The sequence below is a fragment of the Salvelinus namaycush genome, chromosome 6, assembly GCF_016432855.1.
Source record: "Salvelinus namaycush isolate Seneca chromosome 6, SaNama_1.0, whole genome shotgun sequence".
NCBI classification, from domain to species: Eukaryota; Metazoa; Chordata; class Actinopteri; order Salmoniformes; family Salmonidae; genus Salvelinus; species Salvelinus namaycush.
In genome coordinates, this window is record NC_052312.1 from 8,128,249 (window position 1) to 8,150,700 (window position 22,452).

At 41.2% G+C, this 22,452-nt stretch overlaps 1 protein-coding gene and 1 pseudogene across 1 annotated transcript in view; one reads left to right on the plus strand and one right to left on the minus strand.

The window, feature by feature from the left end:
* The window catches only part of eml3 (EMAP like 3), a 42,057-nt gene extending 25,472 nt beyond the window's left edge, over positions 1-16,585 (minus strand). Inside the window, exon 1 of the mRNA XM_038995873.1 lies at positions 16,254-16,585. Coding sequence (XP_038851801.1) covers positions 16,254-16,278 — 25 coding nt within the window. The 5' untranslated portion in view covers positions 16,279-16,585. The remainder of the gene's footprint in view (positions 1-16,253) is intronic.
* Positions 16,586-17,881: 1,296 nt separating this feature from the next.
* LOC120049211 lies at positions 17,882-19,247 on the plus strand (annotated as a pseudogene).
* Positions 19,248-22,452: the final 3,205 nt, after the last annotated feature.

Below are 22,452 nucleotides of genomic sequence, written 5' to 3' on the forward strand. Positions count from 1 at the left end.
AAGATTGCACCTAAATCAACCATTTATCGGATCATCAAGAACTTCAAGGAGAGCGGTTCAATTGCTGTGAAGAAGGCTTCAGGGCGCCCAAGAAAGTCCAGCAAGCGCCAGGACCCTCTCCTAAAGTTGATTCAGCTGCGGGATCGGGGCACCACCAGTAGAGCTTGCTCAGGAATGGCAGCAGGCAGGTGTGAGTGCATCTGCACCCACAGTGAGGCGAAGGCTTTGAGGATGGCCTGGAGTCAAGAAGGGCAGCAAAGAAGCCACTTCTCTCCATGAAAAACACCAGGGACAGACTGATATTCTGCAAAAGGTACAGGGATTGGACTGCTGAGGACTGGGGTAAAGTCATTTTCTCTGATGAATCCCCTATCCGATTGTTTGGGGCATCCGGAAAAAAGCTTGTCCGGAGAAGACAAGGTGAGCACTACCATCAGTCCTGTGTTATGCCAACAGTAAAGCATCCGGAGACCATTCATGTGTGGGGTTTCTTCTCAGCCAAGGGAGTGGGCTCACTCACAATTTTGCCTAAGAACACAGCCATGAATAAAGAATAGTACCAACGCATCCTCCGAGAGCAACTTCTCCCAACCATCCAGGAACAGTTTGGTGACGAACAATGCCTTTTCCAGCATGATGGAGCACCTTGCCATAAGGCAAAAGTGATAACTAAGTGGCTCGGGGAACAAAACATCGATATTTTGGGTCCATGGCCAGGAAACTCCCCAGACCTTAATCCCATTGAGAACTTGTGGTCAATCCTGAAGATGCGGGTGGACAAACAAAAATCCACAAATTCTGACAAACTCCAAGCATTGATTATGCAAGAATGAGCTGCCATCAGTCAGGATGTGGCCCAGAAGTTAATTGACAGCATGCCAGGGCGGATTGCAGAGGTCTTGTAAAAGAAGGGTCAACACTGCAAATATTGACTCTTTGCATCAACTTCATGTAATTGTCAATAAAAGCCTTTGACACGTATGAAATGCTTGTAATTATACTTCAGTATTCCATAGTAATATCTGCCAAAAATATTTAAAGACACTGAAGCAGCAAGTTTTGTGGAAATTAATATTTGTGTCATTCCTAAAACTTTTGGCCATGAATGTACTTTCTGGCTACCCGGATAAAGCACTAAATAAACTTCAGTTAGTGCTAAACACGGCTACTAGAATCTTGACGAGAACCAAAATATTTGATCACATTACTCCAGTGCTAGCCTCTCTACACTGGCTTCCTCTTAAGGCTAGGGCTGATTTCAAGGTTTTACTGCTAACCTACAAAGCTTTACATGGGCTTGCTCCTACCCATCTTTCCGATTTGGTCATGCTGTACATACCTACACGTACGCTACGGTCACAAGACGCAGGCCTCCTTACTGTCCCTAGAATTTCTAAGCAAACAGCTGGAGGCAGGGCTTTCTCCTATAAAGATCAATTTTTATGGAATGGTCTGCCTATCCATGTGAGACGCAGACTCGGTCTCGACCTTTAAGTCTTTATTGAAGACTCATCTCTTCAGTAGATCCTATGATTGAGTGTAGTCTGGCCCAGGAGTGTGAAGGTGAATGGAAAAGCACGGGAGCAACAAACCACCCTTGCTGTCTCTGCCTGACCGGTTCCCCTCTCTCCACTGGGATTCTCTGCCTCAAACCGTATTACGCACTGGCTTACTGGTGCTCTTCCATGCCGTCCCTAGGAGGGGTGCGTCACTAGAGTGGGTTGAGTCACTGACGTGGTCTTCCTGTCCGGGTTGGCCAATTTTTGCTTTGTAACACATACAGATAGAACTTATGGAGTCTTAAAGGAGGCCTGGGTAAGGCTGATGTATAATAAATATGCAAACTTTGATAAATTATTTCTAAATTATGCTTTTAGATGTAAAATATTGTCAACAACCTTTCCTCCAGAAGGGCCATTCTATGGATTACATTTTGCGAAAATCCCCAAAAACGGGGAATTCTCATAATCAAGTCAAGGTGTCCTGTATGTAAGTGACTCACAGCATGATACTTTCTCTATACTTTGTCCCTAACCCTTTGCCTACTGGCACCACAGCTGGTATAACCTATGCTGCTACTGAATCCATCCACTGTAGCAGTTAAGCTATCATTTAACAGTCATTGTTGTTGATAGTAAGTATTTGTTACTCCAAGTGTACTCATTTCCATTGAGAGAAGGAGTGGTTCTCACCGAGTGCCTCTCACCTACTTACTAGTGAGCACTGGGTGAAGCGTTTCCTAAAAACTCCTAGAGCACTTGACTGTTTTGCCTGGTTTGGCTCGTAAGGAAAAATGACACTTTAAACAGTTGGATAAGAATGCAGTGGCCAAGCGAACATGCAATCCATCACTAGAGGAGAAACAGTTCCGCTTAACGACTTGAAAGCATGAAAATATCCCTCGCCTTGAAGCCTGCAAGAAAAAAATATATATTTTCAGATTCCAGTGATGGCTTCAAATCAATACACCCACACACTCCCGCACACTTTCGTATGCAATCTCTGAAACCAGAACCATGGCTTCACCCAACCCACCCACCCACACACACACACACACGACGACCAGAACCATAGCTCCAGTCCATACACAATGTGGTCATTGAGCCTTGCTGGTAGGAAGACTCTCTCTGCTGTCTGTGTTCAGACTGAGACTGAACCAGCCGTCTACAGGGCCAGACCAAGCCTCTCACTGGAAACACACCACACAGACAGAACAACAACAGCTATGGAAGATGATACAGGAATACATTTACATTACATTCGAGTCATTTAGCAGACGCTCTTATCCAGCGCGACTTATTCCTCTTAAGGTAGCTAGGTGGAACAACCACATATCACAACCATAGTACATTTTTCATCAATAAAGTTGCTATCAGTGAAGTCAGTGCTAGTAAAGGGAAAAAAGACAAGTGCGAGTGTTAGTTCACGAAAGGCTTGAGAACTGTTTCTCCGCTGGTGATGGATTGCATGGTCGCTTGGCCACCTCATTCTTATCCAACTGTTTAAAGTTTCATTTTTCCTTATGTATTGTTCATGTATTGTTCACGAAAGGCTTTTCGAGAACAATACATGAAATGAGAGAATGTAGTGTGCACTATACCGTGGTTTTGATAATACTACATACATAATATTCTTGCCGTTTAAATTCCACGCTGAGGCGAACTGTAGTTGAACTCAATGAACTTGGTCATGATGACATACATAGGCAAACACGTGACTTCACACACTTGTTTGAAGAGGGCTTAGAATGTAGCAGGAGAACAAGAATCTCTAATCAAGGACAGGAAACACCTGACTCAAGTGGTTGAGTTAGGGCACTAAAGAATATTGACATTCGCCAGCACTGTGAAGAGTAGATGCTCTGTGGCCTACAGATAATAGGGCCCCTAAACCAACGAGGAGGTTTAATCTCAGAGTGTATACTAAACAACACAGTATGGGATACAGAATTAATGCTGCAATATGTAACTTTTTGGGCGACCCGACCAAATTCACGTATAAATGTGAGTCATAGATCTGTCATTCTCATTGAAAGCAAGTCTAAGAAACTGTAGATGTCACGTTCCTGACCTGTTTTCCCTTGTTTTTGTATTTATTTAGTATGGTCAGGGCGTGAGTTGGGTGGGTTGTCGATGTGTGATTTTTATGTTGGGATTTTGTGTGTTCGGCCTGGTATGATTCTCAATCAGAGGCAGCTGTCAATCGTTGTCCCTGATTGAGAATCATACTTAGGCAGCCGGGGTTTCACGTGTGTTTTGGTGGGTGATTGTTTTCCGTGTCAGTGTTTGTACCACACGGGACTGTTTCGTTTGTTTAGTCTGATCCTGTTCGTGCGTTCTTCGTTATATGTAAGTTCACATGTTCAGGTCTGTTGACGTCGTTTGTTGTTTTATATAGTTTTTTCAGTGTTCTTCGTTTCGTCTTCTTTAAAAATAAATCAAACATGTATTCTCCACAAGCTGCGTTTTGGTCCGATCCATGCTCCTCCTCAGACGAGGAGGAGAACAATCGTTACAGTAGATATCTTCTATGTGCGCTATTTCTATTCTTAAGTTTCATTTCTGTGTTTTTTTACTTTCGTTTTTGCACACACGCTTCAAACAGCTGATAATACAATATTTTTGTTATGGAAAATATATTTCACAGCTGTTTAGATGGTATAATAATTCTCTACAGAATGACTGCTTGTTTTGTCACAAACAGAAATGGCGGAGTTATTTCTGCATACTGCACCTTTAAATAGTACACAAGTATTTACATTTTAGGCCTATCTCTATGGAATGGGTTGTAACATTAGCCTCTGTTCCAATCCACTGACTTGAAACCTAAATGAAAAGCCAGCAACATGGAAGAGATTCCTTTTCAGTCTTTCAACTCCCATCGTTTTTGGCAAATCTCAGCTGATTCGATCAACTGCGAAGCATAAAGTTAAGACTTGTGGTCGAAAATTTTAACAGTTAGAAATGAGAAACAGCTGGGAGAGAGAAGAGATTACAATGGACTATGTGTACTGTTAATGATCACTGAAACATGATCTATTTTATTCACCTTCCAATTCAGACAGACTCTTCCATGCAATCGTTCTATCACTTTCTCTGCCTCGTTTTTGCTCGCGCACACACACACACACACACGACTAAACAAAAGCACTAAAAGCACCAACACTCCCACAATCCAAACCCAGAGTGTTTCTGCAGGAAAAAGGCTTTAACGTCATACGCAAACTTTACACAGGAAAAAAATCATATGACAATGTGTATAATGTAGAGGTTGTCTTGATTTATCTCAGATTGTGTGGGCCTGCACCTCTGAATAATGGGTCTTTAGTCAGTATAGTTATCATATTTAAATAAACACAGAAATTAAGTTATTAATACAATATTACTGCTATCATCTGTGGCGAATGGAGCAAGACTAGCATTAAATGCCAAAACTCACAGATCTGAGCAAACGTGGCTATGAGTCAGGAATCAAATCCCAAGGGGTCTTGAAAGATGAAGCCAAGAATGTGGACAGAATCTTGAGCCATCGCATAAATGACAATGTAATATACACTGAACAAAAATATAAAATGCAACAATTTCAAAGATTTTACTGAGTTACAGGTGATGAAGCCAGATGTGGAGGTCCTGGGCTGGCATGGTTACACGTAGTCTGCGGTTGTGAGGCCGGTTGGATGTACTGACAAATTCTCCAAAACGACGTTGGAGGCAGCTTATGGTAGAGAAATTAACATTAATTTCTCTGGCAACATCTCTGGTGGACATTCCTGCAGTCAGCATGCGCCAATTGTACGCTCCCTCAAAACTTGAGACATCTGTGGCATTGTGTTGTGTGACAAAACTGCACATTTTAGAGTGGCCTTTTGTCCCCAGCACAAGGCTCACCTGTGTAATGATCATGCTGTTTAATCAGCTTGTTCATATGATATGCCACACGTCTCAGGTGGATAGATTATCTTGGCAATGGAGAAATGCTTTTGTGCATATGGAACATTTCTGGGATTTTTTATTTCAGCTCATGAAACATTGGACCAACATTTCATGTTGCATTTATATTTTTGTTCAGTGTATTTAAGGTTTGCCTGGTATTATTACCGCTGCTGTTGCTAATGCTAACCATTCAAACTTCTACCACTAATACAACTTTTAATAAAGAGTTCTATTTCAATATGTGTACCTACAAAAGCAGTGTGGTACGTAAAGGGAACACATTTTACAAAACTGGGTGAGACCTTAGCCATTATAAAAAGGTACACTGCTGGCCACTTGCAGGTACAAAAGGCACAGTTGGGAACTTGCAGGACTACTGTACATTGCATTGTTGCAGCAGGTACTGCAGGTCTGCACTCTCAAAGGAGAGATTGGTTACTGTAAGATACCTTATCATTCTTCATTAATTTGTGATGAGGAGTAAGATCAAGAACTGTTGCAGTCTTAGGCACAACCCATCTTTCAGGGGGACGTTCAAGAACGTAGCCAATAGCACTCCTGAACACATCGGGAAGTAATTAGTGGTTTGTGTTCTTGGTCTGTTTTTAGGGGAGGTATGGTATTTATGGTTGTGAACAGGAGCCGGAGCAACAGATGGGAATAGAATGTCCAGGAAGTGAAAAGGAAGAGGGGTTTATGTTTTCTCTAGAGCAGGCGTGGGCAACTACAGTCCTCGGGGGCCTGATTTATTGTCACACTTTTGCCCCAGTCCCAGCTAACACACCTGACTCCAATAATCAACTAATCATGATCTTCAGTTTAGAATGCAATTAGTTAAAATCAGCTGCGTTTGCTAGGGATGGGAGAAAAGTATGACACCAATCAGGCCCCCGAGGACTGGAATTGCCCAGACCGGCGTCTAGCGCAATAATGCTGCACATTGTTAGAGAACACTGGAGAGGGTTGTTTGCTCACGCACACACATGGACACACACACAGACGGACACACGCACCCAGCTGCCTTGTCAAATTTCCAAGCTTCTATTTTTTTTGTCGCTACAACTTTTTTTCTCATGACAAGCCAAGGCCCGCGGGTGAGTCCCAAAGGAAGCTGGAGAGGAACATACACATGCACAACGACTGAAATGGATGGGGCTGGAAGCAATCTGGAGAGCTGGAGTGGAGTGTGGTCTCTGGTCTGATTGAATGTTGGAGCCGCTCTGTTCCTCACGTCTTTCTCTTTTTATCTCTTTCTCTCTGGCTTTCTGTTCCTTTCTCATACACACATCCACTCTCTCCCTCAATCCATTTTAAAATCAACTAAAGCTGGAAATAGTTTCTTGACGAAGCAGTGCCTGGCTAACAGTAGTAAAATACACAACTACATTCTCCATTCATTATTTATGGTGACTTTATGAAAGTGACTCCAACTCAAACAACGCCTCAACAAATTGTTATTCCAGGGATCAGTTTAAGCCACTGTTTGTATAGAATTGGACGCCATATCACCAAGGAATATCAGAACCATCACACTGATGATAACTGATAAACAACGATACTGGTAGGAAAAGAAAACACAATTACGCTTTACGCCGCGGATGGTTATATTTGGAGCCCCAAGTTCTCTGAGCATAATGGACATAATATAACACACTGTAAACACATCAGGAAATCAGCCCCAAGTGATTTTGATTTCAGAAATCATGATCGTATACAAATGTAAGCAAGGTTTGAAATGATTATGTTTTAGTCAAACATTATACATATTTGGGCTTCTCGCAGTCAGTTTGCAGTCCACAAATTATTTGTAATTACAGTGCATTCGGAAAGTATTCAGACCCCTTGACTTTTCCACATTTTGCTTCGTTACAGCCTTATTCTAAAATAGATTTGTTTCTCATCAATCTACACACAATACCCCATAATGAAAAAGCAAAAACAGTTTGGGGATATTTTTGCAAATGTATAAAAATTAAAAAAAATGAAATATCACATTTACATAAGTAAGCTCTGTCAGGTTGGATGTGGAGCGTCGATGCACAGCTATTTTCAGGTCTCTCCAGAGATGTTAGATCAGTTTCAATCCGGGCTCTGGCTGGGCCACTCAAGAACATTCAGAGACTTGTCCCGAAGCCACTCCTGCATTGTCTTGGCTGTGTGCTTAGGGTCGTTGTCCGGTTGTAGGGTGAACCTTTGCCTCAGTCTGAGGTCCTAATCGCTCTGGAGCAGGTTTTCATCAAGGATCTCTCTGTACTTTACTCCGTTCATCTTCCCCTCGATCCTGAATAGTCTCCCAGCCCCTGCCGCTGAAAAACATCCCCACAGCATGATGCTGCCACCACCATGCTTCACTGTAGGGATGGTGCCAGGTTTCCTCCAGACGTGACTCTTGGCAAAGAGTTCAATCTTGGTTTCATCAGACCAGAGAATCTTGTTTATCATTGTCTGAGAGTCCTTTAGTTGCCTTTTGGCAAACTCCAAGCGGGCTGTCATGTGCCTTTTATTGAGGAGTAGCTTCCGTCTGGCCACTCTACCATACAGGCCTGATTGGTGAAATGCTGCAGAGAGGGTTGTCCTTCTGGCAGGTTCTCCCATCTCCACAGAGGAACTCTGGAGCTCTGTCAGAGTGACCATCAGGTTCTTGGTCACCTCCCTGACCAAGACCCTTCTCCCCCGATTGCTCAGTTTGGCCGGGCGCCCAGCTCTAGGAAGAGTCTTGGTGGTTCCAAACTTGTTAAATTTAAGAATGATGGAGGCCACTGAGTTCTTGGGGAATTTCAATGCTGCAGAAATGTCTTGGTACCCTTCCTCAAATCTGTGCCTTGACACAATCCTGTCTCGGAGCTCTATGGTCAATTCCTTCGACCACATGGCTTGGTTTTTGCTCTGACATGCACTGTCAACTGTGGGACCTTATATATAGACTGATGTGTGCGCCTTTCCAAATCATGTCCAATCAATTGAATGATCAATGGAAACAGGATGCACCTGAGTTCAATTGAGTCTCATAGCAAACGGTCTGAATACTTTAGAAAATAAGGTTTCTGTTTTTAATGTTTTATAAATGTGCAAAGATTTCTAAAAACCTGTTTTCACTTTGACATTATGGGGTATTGTGTGTAGATTGATGAGGATTTTGTTTTATTTAATCCATTTTAGAATAAGGCTGTAACTTAAAAAATGTGGCGGCAGCTTAGTGGTTAGAGCGTCGTGCCAGCAAACCGAAAGGTTGCTGGATCGAATCCCCGAGCTGACAAGGTAAAAGTCTGTCGTTCTGCCCCTGAACAAGGTAGTTAACCCACTGTTCCCCGGTAGGCCGTCATTGTAAATAAGAATTTGTTCTTAACTGACTTGACTAGTTAAATAAAGGTTAAATAAATTTTAAAAAATGTGGTAAGAGTCAAGGTGTCTGAATACTTTCTGAATGAACTGTATGTTCCGCCCCACCGACCATCCGCTCAAGAAAAAAAAAAATATATAAAAATAGGCCTGCGTCTGAATCTAGTTGATGATCCCTGGTGTAGAGCCCTTTACCATCCACAACACCTCAGATGGCCCAGGCCACTCAGCACAGAAAAGAGTGAAATTAGAGCAACATCATCTAGATGTTGTTTTATGATATCTGTTCTCCTCGTGCTGTAACTGTTCTGGATTGACTTGTTTGTCATATGTCCATGTGCTTCTGTGTTGTGATGTCTGTCTTGTCCTGTGATTTAATGTTGTTTTTTTTAAAAATGTATTTTATTTATTGCACAGCACTTCTCAGTTGTCACTGGCCAGGCCGTCATTGTAAAGACGATGTAGATAAATAAAGGTTAAACATTTCAAATAAATATTTTGCCCAGGCTGACTTTTTGAAGAACTGTAGTTTAATTAAAAGGAAAAAGTACTTTTTAATCGAGGTTTGAATTGGTGTCAACATAGTGGTTTTATGGCTATAAGGACGTTTTCGTTTCTATCTTTATGTTTTATAGATGTTTTTTCTAATCTTAATAGTTTGGGATTTTCTTATCTTGATGTATCCAAAGTCCTTACTTGCAATCTAACCTCAACAGATTGTTCGACTGATTTATCACTGTTACTTCATTGTGGTTGAAACAGTCTTAAATCGAGACGTGACAGTTATTTTCCATCCTAGACTCTCAAGAGTAAGGATTGACAGCACACACATACACACACACAGTCTTGTACAGCTAACCTTGAGGGGACACACAATTCAGTCCCATTCAAAATCCTATTTTCCCTAACCCAAACACCTAACCTGAACCCTAGCTCCCAACCATAACCCCAAACCCCCTAGAAATAGCATTTGACCTAGTTGGGACTAACAACATTTCCCCATTTGGGACTTCTGGTCCCCACAAGAATAATTAAACACGTCCACACACACACACAGCCTCTTCCCACATTTCACCCACCCTTTGTCAACTCCTTTCCAGTGATGCACCGTGACGGGTGGCATTCACCACCTACAGAGAACGTCTGTCCCCGTCACTTGTCCCCGGGACCCATGTCATCACGAGCATGATGCCACCACAATACATCCTGTGCCTTACTTTACACCTCTGCACGAGCTGTGGGCGATGCAGTCTTCCATCTAACTTTTCACACTGAACCGAAACAGAGAGATATAGCTACATTACAGCAGAACACACTGACAGACTCAGCCCCACCTGCGAGAATATATGCAGGGAAATGAATACTGTCTGCTGCTATTACTCCCTGTCTAAAGTTTAATAGAAAACGCTGCTCTATGATCATATCTTATTATCCTAGGAGAAATTTCAGAGTACCATTGTCTGATGGAAATGTGTGGACTTTCGTCGGCTGCTCAACCTACATCAATCCTTGACACACCAAAGCCTGCCGTAGAATACTCTGTATTTGATACTAGCTGAAGATTAAATGTTGGTCGCAAATATTGAAGCTCAACACAAGATTAAGAGGATTAAAACAATCTGAAAATAAACATTAAACACCCACAGAGATTTCTCTTGAGCTGTTTGGGGTCAACACAGTGTCACTAAACTTAAAATCGGAGGGAAATTTTGCAAGAGCATTCTTGCTTTGCATGCAGATAAAGCGACGAGGTATCAAATGTTAAGAGTAATTGTAACGGTTCTCCTCTTCCTCTTCATCCGAAGAGGAGGAGCATGGATTGAACCAAGACGCAGCGTGATACTTAGACATGATATTTATTTAGACACGACAAAACAACGAAGACAAAAAACGAACTATACTTGAATTAACTAACAAAATAACAAAACGAATGTAGACAAACCTGGACGTAAGAACTTACATGTAACACGAAGAACGCACGAACAGGGAAATGACTACATAAAAACCGAACGAACAAAATGAACAAACAAACCGAAACAGTCCCGTATGGTGCAACATAGACAGACACTAACACAGGAGACAACCACCCACAACAAACAGTGTGAAAACACCTACCTTAATATGACTCTCAATCAGAGGAAATGAAAACCACCTGCCTCTAATTGAGAGCCATATCAGGTCACCCTTAAACCAACATAGAAACAGAAAACATAGACTGCCCACCCAAACTCACGTCCTGACCAACTAACACATACAAAAACTAACAGAAAACAGGTCAGGAACGTGACAGTAATACCAGTATGTTCTCTCACACACACAGAGGATGGTAGTGCAAAGGAGATGCTGGGTATAGTCAACCATGTCAAAAGCACCTGCAATTTTTCTCATGTGTAGATAAAGCAAGTTATGAACAAACCTTCTACCGCAATGAAAACCATAACCAAATGAAGAGGTCCAGATAGAAGCAAGCTATCTGACATGTTCTCAGACCCTAATCAACAGTGATTTGTGACAGGGCAGCATGGAATTATCAGCTAGCTATGGGGGGGGGAGACATTTGTGATTTTATGGACAGTTCAGCCTAATACCCACAATCCCTAACAGTAAACTCACTGACAGCCCACTGAAAGCCCACTGACAGTCCCATCCTGCTGACTGAATAAAACATAGTGCTGATCTGATGGCAGTTTCACTTTGTAAGCCGTAAATAGCTGAGGTTAGAATTGTTGTAGGATAAGCTGATCCCAGATCTGTGCTTAGTGGGACATATTCTAGTTAGCTGTGAGTGAAACATACTAGAGGTCGACCGATTATGATTTTTCAACGCAGATACCGATTATTGGAAGACCAAAAAAAGCCTATACCAATTAAATCGGCCGATTTTTATATATATATATATGTAATAATATATATATGTAATAATGTCAATTACAACAATACTGAATGAGCACTTTTATTTTAACTTAATATAATACATAAATAAAATCTATTTAGTCTCAAATAAATAATGAAACATGTTTAATTTGGTTTAAATAATGCAAAAACAGTGTTTGAGAAGGAAGTAAAAGTGCAATATGTGCCATGTAAAAAAGCTAACGTTTAAGTTCCTTGCTCAGAACATGAGAATATATGAAAGCTGGTGGTTCCTTTTAACATGAGTCTTCAATATTCCCAGTTAAGAAGTTTTAGGTTGTAGTTATTATAGGACTATTTCTCTCTATACCATTTGTATTTCATAGACCTTTGGCTATTGGATGTTCTTATAGACACTATAGTATTGCCAGCCTAATCTCGGGAGTTGATAGGCTTGAAGTCATAAACAGCGCTGTGCTTCAAGCATTGCGAAGAGCTGCTGGCAAACACAGGAAAGTGCTGTTTGAATGAATGCTTACGAGCCTGCTACTGCTTACCACCGCTCAGTCAGACTGCTCTATCAAATATCAAATCATAGACTTATAATATAATAAACACAGAAATACGAGCCTTAGGTCATTAATATGGTAAAATCCGGAAACTATCATTTCGAAATCTAAATGTTTATTCTTTCAGTGAAACACAGAAACGTTACGTATTTTATCGAACTGGTGGCAACCCTAAGTCTAAATATTGCTGTTACATTGCACAACCTTCAATGTTATGTCATAATTATGTAAAATTCTGGCAAATTAATTACGGTCTTTGTTAGGAAGAAATGGTCTTCACACAGTTCGCAACAAGCCAGGCGGCTCAAACTGCTGCATATACCCTGACTCTGCGTGCACAGAACGCAAGAGAAGTGACACAATTTCCCTGGTTAATATTGCCTGCTAACATGAATTTCTTAACTAAATATGCAGGTTTAAAAAAATATACTTGTGTATTGATTTTAAGAAAGGCATTGATGTTTATGGTTAGGTTCATAGTTGCAACGATTGTGCTTTTTCGCAAATGCGCTTTTGTTAAATCATCACCCGTTTGGCGAAGTAGGCTGTGATTTGATGATAAATTGACAGGCACCACATTGATTATATGCAACGCAGGACAAGCTAGTTAAACTAGTAATATCATTAACCATGTGTAGTTAACTAGTGATTATGGTAAGATTGATTGTTTTTATAAGGTAAGTTTAATGCTAGCTAGCAACTTACCTTGGCTCCTTGCTGCACTCGCATAGCACGTGGTCAGCCTGCCACGCAGTCTCCTCGTGGATTGCAATGTAATCAGCCATAATCGGCGTCCAAAAATGCCGATTACTGATTGTTATGAAAACTTGAAATCATGTGAATAATCGGTCGACCTCTAAAACATACTGACAGACAGGCATTACCCACAGTTGCTAACCGGGCGTCTGCCTCTCCATGTGATATTGGGCCCGTTAGATATTGCAGCCGACTTTAAAGGCGAGTTGAGACTGATTGATCTAAAAATCATAACTAACTAACTACTCAATATTATTTGTAGATCAGTCAGTCGCAATTTACTCAACATATACTGCACTGACACAAATGACTGTTGAAAGAAATTGATAATAGAAGATTGTGGGAGCTCTACTGTTAGAGTTCAGTGCAGCCTTGGATATTATTGACCATAACCTGTTGTTGAGAAAACATATGTTTTATGGCTTTTCAACCTGGATCCAGAGCTATCTATCTAATATAACACAGAGGGTTTTCTTTCATGGAAGTCTCTATAATTTCAAACATGTAGGGTGTGGTGTACCGCAGGGCAGCTCTCTAGGCCCTCTACTCTTTTCACCAATGACCTGCCACTGGCATTAAACAAAGCCTTTGTGTCCATGTATGCTAATGATTCAGCCATATTCGTGTCAACAACCACAGCTAATGAAGTCACTGAAACCCTAAACAAATAGATGCAGTCTGTTTTGGAATGGGTGGCCATTAATAAACTGGTCCTGAACGTCTCTAAAACTAAGAGCATTGTATTTGGTACAAATCATTTCCTAAGCTCTAGACCTCAGCTGGATCTGGTAATGAATGGTGCGACTGTTGAACAAGTTGAGGAGACTAAATTATTTGCTGTTACCTTAGATTGTAAACTGTCATGGACCAAAACATAGATTCAATGGTTGTAAAAATGGGGAGAGGTCTTTCCATAATAAAAGAGATGTTCTGCTTTTTTGACATCACACACAAAAAAGCAAGTCCTGCAGGCTCTAGTTTTATCTTATCTTGATCATTGTCCAGTCATATGGTCAAGTGCTGCAAAGAAAGACCTAGTTAAGCTATAGCTAGAACAGAGCGGCACGTCTTGCACTTCATTGTAATCAGAGGGCTAATAGAAATACGATGCATGCCAGTCTCTCTTGGCTAAGAGTTAAGGAGAGACTGACTGCATCACTTCTTTTTAGTAGAAACATTCATGTATTGAAAATTCCAAATTGTTTGCAGGCTCTAACACACACACTTACCCCACCAGACATGCCACCAGGGGTCTTTTCACAGTCTCCAAATTCAAGAAAGCGTTCAGTATATAGAGCCCTTATTGCATGGAACTCCCTTCCATCTCATATTGCTCAAATGAACAGCAAACCTGGTTTCAAAAAACAGATATATCAACCCCTCACGGGACACAACGCTTCTCCCTTATTTGACCTAGATATTGTGTGTATGTATTGATATGTAGGCTGTGTGCCATTTTTACATTTACGTAGTTCTGTACTTGATCTGTTTTTGTCTATTAATGTTCTGTATTATGTCATGTTACATGTTTTATGTGGACCCCAGGAAAAGTAGCTACTCCTTTCGAAACAGCTAATGGGGATCCTAATAAAATACCAAATACTATGACACATCACGGTTTTGATGCTCTCAATTATTGACTGTTCCCCTGTGTGCCCCGTTTACAAGACGGTAAACAAAACAGCAGCACCTAAAGTGGGACTGAGACAGATACGCCACAATGGCTCCCATTCTACTCCTTTATAGAACCCATTAAAAGTTCCATTGCCAAGTGTAACGGATGTGAAATGGCTAGCTAGTTAGCGGGTACGCGCTAATAGCGTTTCAATTGGTTACGTCACTTGCTCTGAGACTTGAAGTAGGGTTTCCCCTTGCTCTGCAAGGGCCGCGGCTTTTGTGGAGCGATGGGTAACGATGCTTCGTGGGTGACTGTTGTTGATGTGTGCAGAGGGTCCCTGGTTCGCGCCCGTGTCGGGGCGAGGGGACGCCGTAAAGTTATACTGTTACATTGGTGCCGTGACCCGCATCACTGGTTGCTGCGGAAAAGGAGGAGGTCGAAAGGGGGGTGAGTGTAACGGATGTGAAATGGCTAGCTAGTTAGCGGGTACGCGCTAATAGCGTTTCAATTGGTTACGTCACTAGCTCTGAGACTTGAAGTAGGGTTTCCCCTTGCTCTGCAAGGGCCGCGGCTTTTGTGGAGCGATGGGTAACGATGCTTCGTGGGTGACTGTTGTTGATGTGTGCAGAGGGTCCCTGGTTCGCGCCCGTGTCGGGGCGAGGGGACGCCGTAAAGTTATACTGATGCTACTGCAAAATGGAGGGAAAAACAATTAATACTGAATATCTGTTTATTTACATTTAAAACCATGCCCAAAGATGTTTGGGTTAGAGGCGGGTAGGTACCCCCAAATTAGTTCATGCATCATATGGTAAGGGCTACTAAAAATCTTGAACACCCATCATGTCAATATGCTGTTTATAGTTATAGTTCCTCTCTCTTGCTTGATCTAGGAACCGTTGAAGTCTCTCAAGTGCAGATGGTGGTCCAACAACTACCGTGACTGTAGAACTCTGACAGGGCTTTAAATGCATCCATAACTCTGGACAGATTAAATTGTGTCTAGCCTGTTCATCAATGCACTGAACTAACTTCCATATAGGACTGTCGCCCTGGAACTTTGAATATGACTGTTGTTTTAGCGTGATCAAGGAGCTTATAGTGATACATCACTATTCAAATTAAAACCAATCAATTCGAATGCATACCTGTTCTCTTTATTGGTGTAGCTAATGGGGTTGCCATAGAAACAGTCAAGAGACCACAAACTAAGGAGCTAACCTGGCAAAAAGTAATCTAGCATCCTAACCAATTGGGAGAGAACATTCTCGATAACATTCTGTTCCCACGTCTGCCAGTACATTCACCAGAACTCCATATGCACACCCTAACTCAAGAGAGATGGGGGGATATAAATTACTTTGTTTCACACTTACCTAGAGGATACAACAAAGTGAATTTTCATGATTTAAAACAGTGAACAAGAACATAGCAAAATCCTTACAAACTGAAAGCACATAACATCATTGGCCCTAGGTTATCATCAAAGTGCTATTACTCCTTTATACAATTGCAAAGGTGTGTTTTCAGTTTTTCAATTGCATGTTTCGCACAAACTACACATGCTGCTTTGTAATTTGCAGACTGATACGCCCACATAAGTAACTGTGTGGTTGAGATACAGAAAGTAGCAACTCAAAGTTTAAAACGGTTAACTACAAATACGATTTTAGATGCTTTACTTACCTAGGCTATTCGTAGAACCATCCATGACTGATTGCCCAGAAGTTATTTACTGTCTTCTAGGAGTGGAGTTTGTTTTGGGGTGTATTTTCCATGCTGCTGCTCGACCCCGGAGGGTGTCAGAAATCACACACGGGAGCTCGCGCTGAAGTTGTTTCTTTAGAAAAGAGAGGAGACACGCATGGCAACGTGCGCAGTTGCTAGAGAGGATTGTGTGAACCTCCCCCCCCCCAAAAAAAGAATGCACTCAAATACTTTACACAAATCCAGGAAATGAGCTGAACATTGGGGGGGACAAGTGCAAATTCACCCAATAGATTCACATAGACTCCGCACCAGAATTTCCTAAAGTATGCTCGTGGAGACAAGTATGGTATAACTATCCCCGCGTTTTGCGATGGCTATGTGTGTATGTAATAATAAAATGCTCCTTACTGAAACGTTGTAGTACTACCTTTTGAGTTATACCTCCTGTCATCCAAAAGTTCTGTTCAACTGATATTTTTAATTTCAAAGATATTTCCTGCCACCTGGTGGCGTGTTTTTGTACTTATCTTCATCTACACCATGGCGGAACTAAAGCTCGGCGTCCTTGTTTTTGTTATGATGGGGGAACAAAAACCCGGTTGAACCAGGAAATGCATCCGGGGGTTCTACATGGAGATGCCCATGGAGTGACATGTCTGAAGGAGACTTGATACAATGGAGATTAATCTCACCACACTTTTACCTCTACGTATAACTTGCGAGCTTCTAAGGTCACTCACAAGTTGAATTGTCACATAGTCATAAATTGAACATGGCTACTTATAGCTAGGTAAAAGATACAGTATGTTTTCCTGTGTTTATGTCTGTTTCATGCTTCCATTAAAACCACAGAGATTGATCTGCATGTATGTTTTGCAAGCTGTCACAATATATTAATATTAGTGCAGATTCATAGTGTCCCTGTACTATTTGTCCCATCTGCTTATCTTGTTAATCATGTCAGCTTCACTCTTCTCTTTTGTAGGAGCCACATGATGCATGAACCATGAACAGTGCCCGCTGTCTACTCCGGTTCCAGAGTGTGTTGTTCCTGGCCCCCTCTGTCAGAGCAGCTGTCCAACGTGCTCCCCTGTGTCAGACAGCCACAGCATTTCCCCTAATTACACTACACAACACCTGTGGCCAGGTATGTCACACCCTAAATCCATAGGAATTTCCCCAGGTAATCACATCGACATGGTAGTTAAATTTGAGTGGATAGCGATGGATGATCGTTATCCTCAATCGTAGGGTTAGGAGCACTATGGCAGGGCTCCAACCATGTTCCAGGTGAGCTATCCTGTAGGTTTTCACTCCAACCCCAGTTGTAACTAACCTGATTCATCTTATAAACCAATTCATTATTAGAAATAAATGCACTAGATTAGGGTTGGAATGAAAACCTACAGGATAGTAGCTCTCCAGGAACAAGGTTGGAGAGCCCTGCACTACGGTGTATCAAGTTACCCTTTTATGCATTTTGTTGAACTATGTTGACTGCTTGTATCTCCTCGTCAATACATTTCCTCGTCTTCAACAGGCACTGAGGCGTTTCCATGGCAGCCCTGGATGTTAAAAGAGCCAGCTCGTACCCACAGACCTAAGAGGACGAGGGTAGTATAAATGACAAGTCACTGATAACTCATGATGACCTGTTTGAGAGGGTGGCCAGGAAGGCAAAGACTAAAGCCACCTTCAACGGAGTGGTGGATGTCTTCAGGAAGAGGGGCATATGGCATCGATGTCACGTAGAGTTCATTTACGCAGCCTTGAAGAAGGTGCCAGAGTTCGGTGTGGAACGGGACCTTACAGTTTACAACAAGCTGTTGGATGTTTTCCCCAAGGAGGTGTTTGTGCCCAGGAACTTTATCCAGTGCATGTTCAACCACTACCCCCGACAGCAGGAGTGTGGGGTGCACCTGCTAGAACAGATGGAGAACTATGGTGGTTGGGGGGGAGACAGTGGTGTGTTTGTGTTGTGTGTTTACTGTTTCCCCTACGATTTGTTTCAGCAACGGTGGCAAAGTTAGCGTAGGGGCGTGCTAGTGGGCGTGGCCAATTGCGTGGTCTCCGACCAAATATTTTAATGACCCTCCTCTTGGCCACAGACACAGTTTTGCTATTTTAAAGCTAATTTCCTGCAATACTACACATTTTGCCATGGCTTATGCTATCTGAGTGACTGAAATGTAACAAAATCAATGGGGGACCCATGCCATGACACTTTTGGAATTTTAGATTCTCTCTGACTCTAGTTTTTAGTGGTGGTTGTTAGTTGTCAAAGATTATCTTATTTAAAAAATATATAGGTCGATTAACTTTTCTACATACTTTACATCTGGTTTTAGTCGTTTATATTTATACTGACAACATTTTACCAAACCCCGCATTTGTATTGTTTAAAAAATATATATATTTCGTGGCGGCAACAATTTAGCAGCGGTTGCCTGTCCCTGCTAAATGAATATAGGGGTAACACTGGTGTGTGTGAGAGAGAGCACGATTTGGCCCACAGTTTTCAGAACAGTGGCTCTCAAACCATTAAAATATGAAGCTAGAGATTTCATTGACAGACCCTTTTTTTGTCATTCATTCATGTTCTGTATCATCAGGTATCATGCCAAATGTCGAGACTTAAGGTCCAGATCTTCAGGGACAAGATTCACCCTATGAGGAAGTACCAGCGCATCTTCTGATGGTTCCCCAAGTTCAAGCACGCCAACCCCTTTCCCGTCCCCCTGCAGCTCCCTGGGGACCTTGTTGACTTGGTCCGCCTCAGTCTCAACCGCATCATTAACAACCTATATTTAATTGATCAGTTATCATTGGCTAGGTGCAACTCCAGATGATGCACTGCAAACATACGGTTCTCAATGTTGTTACCAGTCAAAAGCTTGGACACACCTACTCATTCCAGGGTTTTCTTTATTTTTCATATTTTCTACATTTTAGAATAATAGTGAAGACATCAACACTATAAAATAACACATGGAAACATGTAGTAACCAAAAAAGTGTTAAACAAATCAAAATATATTTTATATTTGAGATTCTTCAAAGTAGCCACCCTTGATGACAGCTTTGCACACTCTTGGCATTCTCTCAACCAGCTTCACCTGGAATGCTTTTCCAACAGTCTTGAAGGAGTAACCACAGATGCTGAGCACTTGTTGGCTGCTTTTCCTTCAATCTGCGGTCCAACTCATCCCAAACCATCTCAATTGGGTTGATGTCGGGTGATTGTGGAGGCCAGGTCATCTGATGCAGCACTCCATCACTCTCCTTCCTGGTCAAATACCCCTTACACAGCCTGGAGGTGTGTTGTTTCAAATTATAGTTCCACTAAGCTCAAACCAGATGGGATGGTGTATTGTTGCAGAATGCTGTGGTAGCCATGCTAGTTAAGTGTGCCTTGAATTCTAAATAAATCATTGACAGTGTCACCAGCAAAAGCAAGTCTCTTAATCTTATTGGTGTCCTTTAGTAGTGGTTTCTTTGCAGCAATTTGACCATGAAGGCCTGATTCATGCAGTGTTCTCTGAACAGTTGATGTTGAAATGTGTCTGTTACTTGAACTCTGTGAAGCATTTATTTGGGCTGCAATCTGAGGTGCAGTTAACTCTAATGAACTTATCCTCAACAGCAGAGGTAACTCTGGGTCTTCCTTTCCTGTGGCGGTCCTCATGAGAGACAGTTTCATCATAGTGGCTGATGGTTTTTGCAACTGCAGGTGAAGAAACTTTAAAAGTTCTTGAAATTTTCCGGATTGACTGACCTTCATGTCTTAAAGTAATGATGGACTGTCGTTTCTCTTCGCTTATTTGAGCTGTTCTTGCCATAATATGGACTTGGTCTTCTACAAAAAAGGCTATCTTCTGTATACCACCCCTACCTTGTCACAGCACAACTGATTGGCTCAAATGCATTAAGGAAAATACATTTCACAAATGAAGTTTTAGCAAGGCACACCTATTAATTGAAATGCATTCCAGGTGCCAAAAGGCACCTCGACCATGAGAAACAAGATTCTCTGGTCTGATGAAACCAAGATTGAACTCTTTGGCCTGAATGCCAAGTGTCACGTCTGGAGGAAAACCTGGCACCATCCCTAAGGTGAAGCATGGTGGAGACAGCGTCATGCTGTGGGGATGTTTTTCAGCAGCAGGGAGACTAGTCAGGATCCTATATATCAGGAGAGGAAGAGACGGACCCCTACATTGTGGAGGAGGAACATCGCCGTAGCGTTTGAGAGGGAAGCAGTAAACAGCTACAGGACTGTGACAGAGCCCATTTCTCTACCAGAGAGAGTATTAGCTGAGAGATTTTATCATAACTAACTCTTCCTTGTCAGGTCACTCCTTGCCCTCATAAAAATCTGGTAATAGGATTTCATTAAATAAGTGGATTTAATACCGAAGTATACTGTACCCACCTATTGTCAACTTGTAGGTTTCAAGAAACCAAGCTTAGGTACTTATTTAACCCAACGCCCTCTAAACTCATTTAATGTTGTCTTAAATGTCTTTGACAAGGCTCTTGCGCTTACTTTTAATTAGCACCGTGTCAAGATTCAAGAAAGCCTCAAATCAGGAAAAATATACGACTGATGTACATAATCTCTTATGCGTACCATACTGTTTTCATAGTATTTTCATTATATTTGTTACTTTGTACCTGAGTGAAGGGTGACAACCTAAATCAGTGTTGAAACTAGTGTGCATTGACATTAACTCAGTCAGTTGCCTTAAATATGTATCACCTTTTCAAAAAATTTGGACAGTTGAAGTGAATTGTGATGCACATTGACTTATCTTTAAGTATTGTTGACAATGGGGATACAGTTATGGCCTCATATACACCCTCCTTGATAGTGCCAGCTAGCAATAAATCAGAACCACTTTTAAAAGATAGAAAAAAGGGTTTATTAGTACCGAAAAGGCATTTGAACATTCCCTTTTAAAACAGACAAAGGTAGGAACCAATTCAAAGAGGTACATTCTCAACAGGTATAATCATACAGCTTGGTCAGTGTCCCCTGTACATTTACAGTTTGCTACAGCTGTACAAGAAAAAGTTAAATCACAGTACAATCTGTTTTCAATGCATTTTCAGTCTGTTAAGACAACAGAAGACTGACTTCCAAAGCTTTGTGCTCTATAGGACATTATTGTCAGCATATTGGTGAACCAAAAACAATACAAATGGATGTCCATTCCACACATTTTCTGTTACATATAGGAAGTATATAAACATCCAAGCAGCAGGCCAATGGATCAATATTTTTTTGTTTGTTTAAAAAGTAATAAAAAATACATATGCTGATAATTGATTGTTAAAATCAGGGATACAATTAAATAAAAATGTAATAATAATCTATATCTGTGCCACTGACTGATTGTTCAGACTAAATAAAGGCATGAAGAATAATGTATACAGTATAAATAGACAAGGAAATATGAATCAGATCAGAAACAAAACGTGAGCAACAATTAAGTGATAGGCAATCAAATAATACATTAAAAGGGTTTTGACATTTCACCACCCCTTTAAACATAACGATTTTGTGTTGTATTTACAGTGCAGAAATACATTTGTCAAATCAGCATTACAAAAACAATGTTTACATTTATTAAAAGGAAGAACATTTTTATATTCCAGAACAACGATTTATGAAAACAATGTTGTTTTGTGTGTCAAATAAGTATTTTGAAGAGTCAGTCTTGTAGATACAGTATGCTGCAAGAAAAATAATTATACCAGTACATTTTAGGACATATTTAGAATACCCTCATGCAAGGATGTCCCTTGTGAAAAGGGAAGAAATAAAACTGATGGTCTTGGACCTGAATAACAAATTGTTAATACAGTACAAAACTTTATACAAAACTGATAGTATTTGTGAGAAATATTAAATAAACTTATCATTAAGTAAAATTATAAAATGTACTGTATGTACAGACAAATATCAATCATTGAACAATTGATCACCTGTAGACCATTTCAATGGACGCATGGTCTCTAAGTCAAATTCACAGGTCTGCTATTTACCCTTAAAAACCTGGATCATATAGATCCTGATACATTGAAGAGTAAGGACACATTCATTCAGATTGAAGAACATCACTGACCTGTTTGTCATGGACACATAATAGGGAGGTTAAGTTAACCCAGTGCTG